The sequence below is a fragment of the Elaeis guineensis genome, chromosome 8 (genome assembly GCF_000442705.2).
Source record: "Elaeis guineensis isolate ETL-2024a chromosome 8, EG11, whole genome shotgun sequence".
Taxonomy (NCBI): Eukaryota; Viridiplantae; Streptophyta; class Magnoliopsida; order Arecales; family Arecaceae; genus Elaeis; species Elaeis guineensis.
The window spans coordinates 24,921,275-24,934,127 of NC_026000.2; the positions used below are offsets into that span (position 1 = coordinate 24,921,275).

Here is a 12,853-nt window from a genome sequence, read left to right on the forward strand (position 1 = left end):
CTTATCAGGGACATTTCAAGAATCTGGATAGAATGGAGCTACGTTTCTTCTTTGAAGTTGCCTTGTTTCATGGATAAATTTTATTTTATTTCCTTCTCTTAAAGCTACCTGTAGTTTGTTACAGTTCCATTCCTCGTGAAAAGTAACCATAGGGAAACCTGATTTTTCTCTCTAAAAAGATATTCACTAAATTATGGTACTATTATTCATTTTAAAAATTCTTTGAAACAAGTTATTTGAACAATGCTTAACTTTTTGTTTATCCATCAAGAAAATGAAACATCGGCATGTCATTTTGTGTATGAATATAAAACATTTTAAAAATTATATATATAGGTAGACTAGGATCCAATTGAGTAAAGATCTACATAAATTTGGTCAGATTTAGATGATGAGATCCTATATTAATGATCCAACCATTGTCCTCATGAATATATAATTTGGAGAACCTCAATCTATGCATGATAAAAATATATGAATTATTTCATGTTATTTAAGCTGTATAATTTTTTGACCACTTGATGCATTATTGTCCGGTTGCTGCAAGGAAACTCACGTACGTTAAAAACATACTGAAGACAGGTAACCTGTAATTTATATACAAAAGCGTCTAATTATGCAATCTCCTGCAGTGGGAAAGCCAAATAAGTTACTTCAAGTATTGCACTACGCTGTGCACTCAGCAGCAGTTTATTCATTGCACAAATAATCCATAGGTTGCCAAACAAGGCTTGACAACATACATCATAGTAGATCACTAAAGTGGACATGGCCAAAAGCACAAAAATATAAACTGATACAGACAACATCCATCGGGACATTGCTAGCCCATATATCCATAATACATAGGTTACATTGACCAGGCCACCAAAATTTTGCAACCCAGAAAAAATGGGTTAATTGATAACTATATAAGAAATTACAATTGTATTACAAACTACCTGCATTCTGCTTCATCTGGATTGGCATCATCGGTTTGACTGCCTAACTTGACTACGTCTTCAACAAGAATTTTCCCTTCTATCAAAACAGAATTTAGAAGCAGAAAAAATGATAAATATATTGTTAGAACTCAGAAGTTCAGCAATGGAAAACAAGTTAAATGCAATGGTGAAAAGTTCGGTAAAGATTCAGCTGTTAACCTCTATCTCTGGAAAGGTTGCTGATGAGTTCTTGAACACCAGTCCTGTCTAAGGTGTCTTTTAAGTACATGGCCGCAGCTGCCAACTCTTCTGGCGTCACTTTCCCATCATGATCTCTACAACAGCAGCAATAGAGAATAATTCATAGAGTGAGAAATTTCAAATTAGGAATTAGAAAACCATCAACTCCATCCCAAACATAGGAAACTATAAGGATGTCAACCTGGAAAATCAGAAAAAAGTGGATTTTTTTTTTTCAATTTTTTAGTGGATGCAGGTGGCATTTAATATTTACAACGAAGTATTGATGATCAGCACTGTGAATGCTAACGCACCATTCATGTCTATTTGCCCATTTCTTTTGTCCTAACCAACTTCTCTAAATCCTTGTTCCATCTTGTTGTTCAAGTTCCTCCATTTAGTAGGCCTGCTGGTTGAAACTATATTCAAATTTCAAGACAGCTGCATAGCTATTGTGAAGGGGGGGGGGGGCGCGCGAGAGAGAGAGAGAGAGAGGACTCAGGGTGGGGCAGTTGTCTCCGATGTGTCAAAAAATGATTGACTACAGCTGTCTTGAAATTTGAATAGTTTCAGCCAGCAGGCCTACTGAATGGAGGATCTTGAACAGCAAGGACCAAAGGATTTAGAGAAGTTCCTTAGGACAAAAGAAATAGGCATGTAAAAATGAATGGTGGGTTATCACAATGCTGATCATCAATAAGTTGTTGTAAATATTAAATGCCACTAGGATCCACTAAAAAAATGAAAAAAAAAAAGAAAAAAACAATTTTCGAACTTAAACACAGAAATCATGCAAAAACAAATTAGCAAACAATAATTACCTGTCCAGTAACTGCCAGTGGTTACCAATTATGGCATCTACATTATCGATCTCCTTTTCAAGCTTTTGGAGCATGGCATCAACCTGAAATGCAGCAAAATGGCATTAATGAAAAAAAAAGTCAAGTAGAAAAAGGAAGAAAATTCCAGATGAGAATACACATAAACTCATGCACCACTTTATTAATTTCCGCCATAAAATAAAATACTATGATCTTTCAAGAAATATTATCACTGTAACATTTAAATGCAACTAAAAAGAGTCAAAAAAAGTGGTTACTAATTGTTTATGGCAATTATATCGCTTAAAATGAAGTTCCTAAAAATAAAAAAAGTGCTGAGCACAAATGGATTAGTAACTGGTGTATTGCCATGCACTTAATTCTACAGAGAGAGTAAAAGAAGATTAACAAATGCACAAAGACACACATTACGGATGATTGGTGCAAGGTAAACATGGTGCACATTTGCACAAACTCAACAGGAATGAAAACATTTAGGGCTTGTTTGGCAAAATCCCATCAGATTTGGTGGGACAGGCAGAGAAGAGCATACAGGTGGGGAGGATGGGATGGAGAAATATAAAGAAGATGGAGAGTGCGGGACTGAGGGGTGGTGGTTCAATCCCTGTGGGATAAAAAAAAGGACCTCTTGAGGTCTTTCTTTTCATCTGGTGCAGATCAGATCCCACAACTTCCCATGCTCTCTCTCCCCATCTCCTGCTCTATCCTTCTCTTCGGCCCATCCTGCTGGACTGCCGGATCCAACGGATCTGGCAGGATTTTCCCAAATAGGGCCTAAAAGAGAGGCAGGATCTGGTAGGACTTCCCAAACAGACCCTAAAAGGGAATGTTAATCCTGTTTAGTTAGGTCTCAAACTACAACCAGAGTAAACAGGAGATGAGCTCTGCAAGCATTAAGAAATCTTACCTTGTTTATGAGTGCTGATGAAATCATGTCTTCTGCAGCTGCTTCAGAATCTTGGTCAGCCTTCTCCCTAGCTGCTATGTATGCTTTCTTAGCTTCTTCTTCCTGTTCAGCACCTGCCTTCTCCAGCATGGTATTGTACATTTCTATCTGCAGTGGTAAACATGGTTCACCAGTCATATCAGAAAGATAAGAGAGCTTCTTGCAATAAATGCTTATAATCTACCTTGACAAAATAAAGTAAGCCAGACGAGTCAAATTAAGATGCAACAAAGTAGCAATATTCATGAATAAAAATGAAATGTACCTCTTTGTTAACAAGACTCAAGAACTCTTGACGCTCCCTGCTGACTGACTGGCAAGGGTTAGTGGAAAAGCAATATGTAAGTTTCGTTTATAGCATCATCTTAAATATAAGGACAGCTAAAACTTGATAAAAGAGAGATTCATGTCAGGCTTTACTGATGCTGAAGCTAGAACAGCTAATGCTCGGCTGATTTTACAGAAATCTTCTCTTTTATCTAGTGCTTTCATTCTTGCCAGCTCCTCTGCTTCCCTTGTGGAAGGAACTGTTAACTCCTTAAGAGCCACATCCTCCTCGCCAAACCTAGGTTCCATCTTAGCTTTCTCCTCCCTCTCTTGTTCCCTTTCTTCCTCCTACATAAACACCAAAACATAAAGATTTGTAGCATGCACACTGAGATGCAAGGGTTTGCATAGATGGGTAGAATTAAAATCATTAAAACAAGATGATGGAGGCAGCCAACATATTCATATTTGCACTCATTAAAAAAACTAATGTTTCACAAATGAACTTCTACTGCAGAAAGAATAGAATTTGGCAGTTGCAGAAAAAAATGAGGAAAATAATGTAAGATAATACAGATTCATATGAAAATGTACTCTAAGAAACTTAATCATTCAATGCACAGAAACATGTTTTCGTAGATACATCTATAAAAACACTGGCTTGCTAATGAAATCAATTGATAATCACCAAGGCTAGGTAAAATATGGAGCATACTATAAGGCGAGAAGGCTTGGTTCAAGGATCAATCATACTATTAGGCCAAGGGAAGTATTAAGCAGATCAAGACCATGTCAAACTGATGTCAAACTTGTTCTTAATTCTTAAAATGAAAAACGTGAGCAAGAGGGGGCCCTGCAATTAATTTAATCATTATGCACTACAAGCTTATGCAACGAGGAACAATGTTCTAAGATTACCTTTGTAAGGGTCTAGAGCCAAGTGAAACACTAATCAATTGAATAAATTTAAAAATTAATTATGACTTTTCCCTCTACAGATACTAAACGAATTGGCTAATGATAAAGAAAGATGAAAAAAAAAAAAAAAAAACATCATATTGTACCTTGATCAGTTTTTCTTGCATTTGAAGGTAATCCAATTTCCTCCTCCTTTCTGAAACAGCATCTTCAGATGGCAAACCAGTACCAACAGTATCCACAACCTCATCAGGTAGAGATGATAGTGTAGCTACAACAGCCTCCTCAGGCCTCATCTTTCCAGAAACAGTGAAGGCTCTAACAAATGGCATCAAAACTGATCAGGAGAAATCAACAATTATTTTTAAAAAAAATATATGATGAATAAATTACCTAGAAAGTATCAGGAGAGAAGATGGCACTGAGTGGTTGAGTGACAAATCCAACCAGTCATGAAGCTACATAAAAACACTGAAAGAGTAAGCTTTCTAGTACATTTGACTAAAATTAAAGAACTTTAAATATAATTCCACAGATGAGTGGATCAATCCAGACTAAGAAAGGGCTGGGTAAATTATTTCAATAAATCAATCTCAAATTTGGAAACTTCAAGATCCATATCGTGGATTCTACAAATGCTATTAAGAATAAAGAGGATAATTTCAGGAACAAAATCAATTGCTGATCAGAATCTGATATATAAGTGATAAGGATTAAAACAGCAAATCAATGTGTAAAGATGAAGAATAAATGATTAATAACTAAGGTTGCATTTGCCGCAAATTCCTCCATTCTGCATGGTAGAGTAAGTAAAGTAATTTATTCCTGAGTTAAGAGGGGTAAATGGATTTGGAAGGCAAAAAGTTGTGTACTAACTTATAGAAATACCTGTTTGGTCTTTTGAAAAGTGGTTTAACACAAATGCTCCAATGAGTGTTTGGCTGGAGTTTTTGGATTAAAAAGAGTGGAATAACTGGGTTAAATAACTTTTACTCCCTTCCAAATGCAGCCTAAGAATTTTCTGCATCTGCAATTTATTTCCAATAGCATGTGCAATAAAAGAAAAGGGAAGAAATTTTAAAAAACTCCCCATACAATATGGCTACAAGATTTTCTTTTCGTTTTTTAAAACAAAAATTGTTTATAACCGGGTCAATCATTTAGGAAATTCAATAACACTATCAATTGTTGTAAACCTGTTGGCGCATCTCATCTATCGAAAGCAAGCCCAGGTGGCCACGATCCCTACAAGCTTGCCTAAGTTCATCATCTGAAAGAGACTCTACACCCTCTGCCTGAATCAATATATCATCATTTTTTATCCTGCCCAAACAGAGAAAAAGTTACTGCTTCTGCAACGCAGCCTTCAATGTAACGCCATGATAATACTGATAAACTTTGAAAAAAAAAAAATACTAGACAGAGATTTGCAATTAATAAAAAAAAATGCAGTCAGAAGAACAAAGGCAAAAAAAGCAAAGGCCATTACTGAATTCAGATACATGATAAAAAAAATTGACATGAAAGATGCCTCGACAAAGCCTTCCATGCAAAAGGGTTGGTGGTGGGCAAACTGTGCCACTTTAAGATTGCAAAAAGGAAGCAAATATACAGGAAGTATATATACAGCTAGGTCCCACTAGTTAGTCTTATACCTGAATCATCATGTAAATTCTAAATTTTCAAAGGGCTCCATTGTTTCCCAAGGCATGCCTTCTGCATACCCCATTTCAATTTTCTGAAGTATATGCTATCTTCAATAGTCCTCCAAAACTGCAGAATCTGCCCATTTTGATTTATTGCTTGTCAAAAGTAATTCTGCATCCAGTATTGAAACTTGTTGCTATATACCCCACAAGATAGTTTATTTCTTTCCAGCTTCATAAATTTTTGATTGCCTCAATTGAAATCAATACTCTCTCTCTCTCTCTCTCTCTCTCTCTCTCTATCTAGGGGTGGGAGCTTCCAAAATCGCAAATCATTTCATTACAGTCTTTAAAAGCAATCAATCTTAACACATCATTCTTCTTAACTGACAACAAAACCAAGCCTTATATCATTGAATGGCTCTTCAAACAAAACAAACATGCTACAAGTTCTAGCTCAAGCCAACAGGTAAGTTGGAGCATATCCAAAAGGCTAGGGAGAGGGGCAATGGGCCCTGGAGAAAAATAAGTGCAAGGAAAGGAACAACTAAATAAAACATAAGGTCAAATGCATAATGCAAATGTTACTAGAAAAACTATTTACCACTTTTATCTGTACTATTCAGCAAGTCGGTGGAAACATGCTGAGCCACCTCGTTTGGGGCGTACTGAGTCATATTGATGGTGGCTCGAGACAGTTTTGGTGTTTAAATTGAGAAATCGGCAAGGAAGAGGAGAGAGAGAAGGAAAGAAGGAAAAGAGAGAGAGGGAGGAAGGGAGATGGAGAGAGGAAAGGGTTTGCCGACTTCACTTAAATTCTTCAAAATTAAAAAGGCCCCCATCCAGGACATTTGTTTTGAATGAAACAAAAGAACTGGAGTGCGGAGTCCCTCCTCTGCCCCTCCACATCCCTCTCCAGTCCTCCACGGCCCTCCATCGACCATTCTCCACCCTCCATCTCTCCCTCCCTCTCTCCCTCTTCCTCCTCCTCCCTCCCCCTCTCTCTCTCTCTTCCACTCTCCCATTCTCCTTCTCCCTTGCCCTCTTCGTTGTGATAGGCCACGCTCCACCACACTCCTTTGGTGTTCTCCCCCTCTCTCTCTCTCTCTCTCCCCCCCCTCTCTTTCTCTTCCTCTCTCCCATTTTCCCTCTCCCCTGCTTGGCATAGAACAACATGAGGGTATACCAAACCATGCTGCTAAGCAATCGGTATGGGCCCTGGTTCCAGCAAAGTGATCCTTGCTATTTAATCTATTCTCTTTTCTAAACCCTACATTAGTAGTATTCCAGTCCCAGATACTTAGTCAGATCTTCAAAATCCTTTTTGCAATTTAGTTCTAGTAGAATTCAAGGCTATCACAAGATCAAGTCTCTTCAAAACATTTTGCACCACTTTCATCTACTATGTTAATCCTACCCATGCACTTATGCCCTCTTTTCTGCTAATGCCTCCTAAAGACTATAATGGGAAAATCCCCAAATCACCTCGATTATATTTCGAAACTTCATCCTCAGTTGAAATTACTACTTTTATGGTGTCCCCTGGTTTCCTCGTATAAGTTTATCTTTCTAGTTTTACCATAGATCCGACTTACAACCCTCATATCAACTATAAGTGCCAAAAGAACTTAAATGCAACATCCATAGATGATAGAAGTAAGTTCTCTCTCTATGCAAGTGAGCTACATAAGTAATACATTTAGTTATTGCTGTGCAAGTAGTAAATCAGCACAGACACTATAGCATGGAGAGTTATAGTAAATCACCAAGCACAATTTATATGTTAAACTCTATATACCATCAGTTAACTTTTTATCAAAAGGAAAGTGCACTCACTACCCTCACTCAACAAACCACCAGATTCAATTTAAACCAATCAAAAACCCCTTAGAACTCAACTATTCTACTTTTTAGAACTCACTAATCTACTTAAACTCTTATGGCCTCCTTTCTAGTTTTTATGGATAATTTGATCTTTCCAAAATCAATATCAAAAATCAATTTACTTCCCCACTTTGATTGCATTCCCACATATTTCGGTTGCTTCATGATTCTTTTCATTACTCTCAGGTACTCCATCTTCCTAAATTGATGTCACTTGTCCCCACTTTCAAAAGAAGATTTTCCAATATATGTCATATCAACATGAATGCATGGCTGCAAATCTGCAGTAGACATATCACAAGATAGTATGATAGAATATTCAGAAAATGGGAATAAAGTTGATTAGCTTTATGTCAATTCAAGTAACAGCAATTATATCTTCAGAGATCTTATCAAAGATAAGTTTTCTTATTTTGCATAATCATTTAAAGAAGGACAATAATCATAGTGCATAACATATTAAAAAGAGATAATTTAAAAATCTTCTCCATTTCTTCAGTCAACTTTTTGGATGAGAGTACATTTCCTCAGTTCTAAAATGTCACTCATGCCCAAGAATGTAAAGAAAAAATTTAAAAAATGTTACAATATATTACGAAAGAAAATAAATCAAAATAACAAAAAATTAGGAAAGAAGATGCAATCAAATATCTCAATATCATACAAAAGAAAATGTAATTGAATAGCACAATCAGTTTCCTCTTTGTTTCGAATTTCTTTGTTATTGGTTCATATTCAGAATTATTTATTCAATTTCACACATTCCATTTTCATATCACATAAATTTTTAACAACTTTAGATGTAAAAAAAAAAAAAAAGTAACAATAATGGTCCATAACTATGCTTTTTTACCTATTTTTCTAAGACATGCATTTCATGTGCCCGTTTGCTAGTTTAAAATATGATGAAAGAAAAGTTTTACTAAAACTGAGAAAACATTTTCTAAATTCAAGGGAGAAGTTTCACTAATTCAATAAGAGATTATAATTTATCAGAATGCCAGTCTTATCAAATGGATTACTCAAGCTTCATGGAGGTAGCCAAACTGTCACTGCTAGGCACAAGAAGCCAGTAGTAGCCTCCAAAAGGTGTTCCACGCAGCATGATTCTAGAATATCTATACATTACAAAAACCAAAATAATCATTATGCCTTGATCTTAAGTTCATTAAATCTTAAATGTAATATTAATCCCACAGTGAAGTTGAAAAGTTGTTTATGTCAATCACATTGATTGTGTCTTCCTTCATAACAAACTTCAAATAAAAAGATAGCATGGTAAAGACCAGTGGATAATGTGTGTAATGAGTAGAGCTAATATGTGGGTTCCCACACAACAACCCTATTGACGTTGGTTTCGATCAAACGCCCAGGTCTCGGCACTGATTATCCAAGCTATTAGATGTGATCTATTATCTCTAAATTGCTTAGAGTAAAAAAAGTCATGTGATTTGGAAATCCCTAACATATACATCACTTATGCATCTAGTTGTCAAAAATAGATAGTTTAAACAACACAAACAATGCATATTTTTAACCACTGGATATATAGGCTAGGGATTTCTAAATCACATGATTTCTTGACAGTATGCAGAGATAGCAGATAACATCCAATGGATTAGGTCATTGGTGCTAGGTCCGAATCATCTAGTTTGGACCGACCTTGTGTTGTCGTGTGGGTGCCCACATATTAGCTCTACCATAAAAATATATGGAATACAATAATAAATGGAATGACGAAGAACTACATGGACACTGCCAGCAAACGAAACACTAGATTGCAATATTGATGATTGCCAAACCTTACCAAACCAAATTCAAGTACAATATCCTTTTCATATGCTTGCCAAACCTTGCCACACCAAATTCAAGTACAATATCCCAATGGGCTTTTCTGCTAGATTTTTTTTTCTTTTTTTTTTTTTTTTGCTAATCACAAGGTGGAAGTTTGACTAAGATAGCATCCAATTTTTATGGAAATCCATATAACATAATAAAAAGATAAAAGAAAAGGATATCACCAGGCCATTATTTGAAACTAATATCTAGAACCTCCCACCGATTAGCTGCTGAACTGAATAAAAAGTTTAAGATGATGTATTTCCATGAACTATAAAACTCATAAAACCTACCAGCGTAATTTTCTTCGAAGCATAAACCGCAAATAATTATCTGTTCCATAAGGCGGGATTCCCATGTATTTACACATATTGACCAATCTTGGCCTGCACACATACTGATAAATCAGCATATAATGACACACATATGTAAATGAAATACGTGCTTCTATTATATAGTGATCATTGTAATTGCGACCTGCTGATATTATCCAGAGTCAGCTCATCATTAAACAACTTTGCGAAACTTAAAATTTCGTCATTCGAAACTCGTGCACCAGTCCTAACCTATTAAGAATTTAATTCCAATAATCATTATACTAAAAAGAAAACAGAAGAAACCAAATAGCACATGCTTATGATATAATGCAGCAAAGAAATTTCGTCAACAAAAACATTACCTTGTTCAAGAACTCATCGAGATCTTCTGCAGTCTGTTTAATTTCTCCACTATGTGAGTTTTTGATTTCCTTTGCCATTTCTTTCACTGTATCCTGCAAAAACTTGGCATACTCTATTCTTGCTTTGAGTCGCCTTTTTAAAGCTTCCTACAGGTTATTTGTCACCAGAAAGTAGTAAGGTTGAATTTCCTCCTTAAGAAGCATAAGAACTAACATATCAATTACAGATTACCATCTGTATAACACACACACGCACACACACTCACTCACTCACTCACTCCATAAATAAAGAAAAAGTTTTGCTTGAATATGCTAATAAGCTTATGTAAACACACTCAATGAGATGATGCTCCAACTTATCATGATAAATAATGCAGATCTCTTCAAATATGTATATTTTCGGTATCCATAACTCAAAAATTCAAAAATTGACCTCTGGGTATTAGCAGAAACAAGAAATCTTTACAAATCAAAGTTCGAAATGTAGATAACAAAGTCAATGTTCCAACCACCATGGAAAAACTTGGAATGCATACCTGTTCTTTCATCTTATCTTGAAAAGTAGATGGCAGCATGTTGGGAAATAATTTCAGGAAAACTGGCAACAAGAACTCCATAAATGGAACTAAAATAAAAACTGCAAAAGGGACCAGTCTGAAGATATCGGCTGTGGTGCGAGTCAGCTGCTGCCGTTCTCTTCTGGAGATGTTCTTTCCACCAGCAAGCTTCACAAGTAATCTTGAGGAAATCCTTATATCTGCCCAAAGTAGTTTTAAACCTAGCCAGTAATGCTGCAGAGCAGACACAAATTCATCCTTCCAATGGCGGAACTTTATGGCCCAATCCGCACTTGAAAAAAGAACAGGAAAGAAAGGTAAGAAGAATTATGAAAAATTATCATCATAAAACTTCCATGTGGCCTCAAATTCAGACAGACAGTAGGTCAAAGGATAGAGCTAATACCTGCTCATAGAAGCAACAGCTCTCAAAGCAGGACCAACCCCCAAAAGTTTTGCCCAAATCTTCTTTATGATAGTCTGGGCAGTCCTCTGGGACTCCTGCAACTGCTTAGCTTTTGCTTTAGCTTTTGCCGTGCTAAGACCTTCAACTGCCTGATCACATTCCTCCGCTGATGCCTCCTTCCTGTGTTTGTGTTCCGGGTCTTCATTATCCTCGTTCCCATCATCCATTTCAGGTTGCCTGGCTGTAGCAGTACTTGCAGCACGAACTGAAGGGGTCAACCCTCTCACTCCCAAAGGGAGAACAATCTCTGTTCTCCAGTAATTGCCACTGATAACAGAAATCCCATGGGAAGGGAGCTTAAAAAACCCAATATCTGATAAACCCCTGAGATTCTCTTTGGATATAAATACCCCCTCCCGCTCGCTTCTGCTCTCAGTATCTACAGATCTGTGCTCAGGAAACTGATGCAGAGCCCTTGCATCAGAATTATAAAGACTTGAGCAAATCCAACATGAACGGCCAGGAACATTCAGATGCCGAGAAAGGTATCTTCTTGAGCTGAGAATCGCTCTTGAAGCCATTCTTGATACCCTCCCCCTTTCTGTAAGGGAAGACTATGTTCATAACTCTCCAAGCACCCCCTGAACCAACCACTTCTCATCAGAACCTTAACAAACAGATTACAGACAAGAAGCATAAAACGAAACGAAACAGATTTCTAAGTGTTATTCAACGATATATGTCCATCATCAAACTCAATAATTTTTCACAAGCGGTTCTCAAATGCAAAAAATAATAAAATAAAATGATAATTTTTTCCAACACACGAGCATATACTCCGACATCAAAACACTAAATTCAGTCATTAATTTATGAATTACACAACAGTTACTCTTATAAAGAACAATTACAAAATTTAGATTAAATAAGAGTGCTATTTATAGGCCTAGGGAATTAAAAAAAGGTAAAAAAAGGAATTTTTCGGTCCTATCAACTGTCTCGAACGTCCTGTTCTATACAAATTGAAACGTAGAAATATAATAAAGAAAAAGAAAAAGAAAAACAGCAGAGACCAATAGCGAACATACAAAACAAAGATCAAAATTGAAGTTCCGGAGAGTTCCCTATAACAGCTTCTAGGGTTTCCAAACATCTAAACAATCACCATATCCCGATCAAACATTCCAAACCAAAACCGAGGACAGTTATCGAACAAGTCGAAGCAAAGCAATCACCAAAAAAAGCGTGCAAGAAAACAACACACCTAGGCTAAAGCTCCGCTTCCTTCTCGTATTTCCCTCCAGATTTGGGTTCCAACCCGACAATCAAATCGCTCGAGACGAATTACGCGAACGAGGCAACGGATTCGAGCTCCACGAATTCCGGCGGGATTTTTATCTATATTGGAAGAGATCGAGGAGACGAAGAAGGGAGGGGGAGCAGGAGGGGAGTGGAGATGGAGGGTTTAGGGTTTTTTAGAAGACGTAGTGGAAAAAAATTGGACGAAGGAGGAAAACGAGAGTTGCGATTGTTCTCCGTCTATTTATATTTAATTAACGGGAGAGGAGGCGACGGGGAGCCCGGGATGCAGGGAAATGGGAAGCACCTCTCTCCTTCCTGTTGGGAAGAAAGGTGGGCCTGATCTTGGCCGTCGAATCGGTGCCGCCCTTAGACCGTTGTTTGATATTTGTGCTCTTTCCTTTGGT

General features: G+C 36.9%; 1 protein-coding gene across 1 annotated transcript; it reads right to left on the bottom strand.

Moving 5' to 3' along the window:
- Positions 1-649: 649 nt before the first annotated feature.
- On the bottom strand, positions 650-12,646 carry LOC105036633 (uncharacterized). The gene is made up of 15 exons (XM_073261923.1): positions 12,412-12,646; positions 11,148-11,788; positions 10,721-11,033; positions 10,185-10,331; positions 9,983-10,071; positions 9,799-9,891; positions 5,333-5,459; positions 4,530-4,594; positions 4,283-4,454; positions 3,372-3,566; positions 3,217-3,264; positions 2,913-3,059; positions 1,985-2,067; positions 1,143-1,258; positions 650-1,020 (listed from the first exon to the last, which is right to left on the bottom strand). The coding sequence occupies exons 2-15, from the start codon at positions 11,726-11,728 to the stop codon at positions 938-940; spliced, it is 2,259 nt and encodes a 752-aa protein (XP_073118024.1). The 5' UTR covers positions 11,729-11,788; positions 12,412-12,646; the 3' UTR covers positions 650-937.
- Positions 12,647-12,853: the final 207 nt, after the last annotated feature.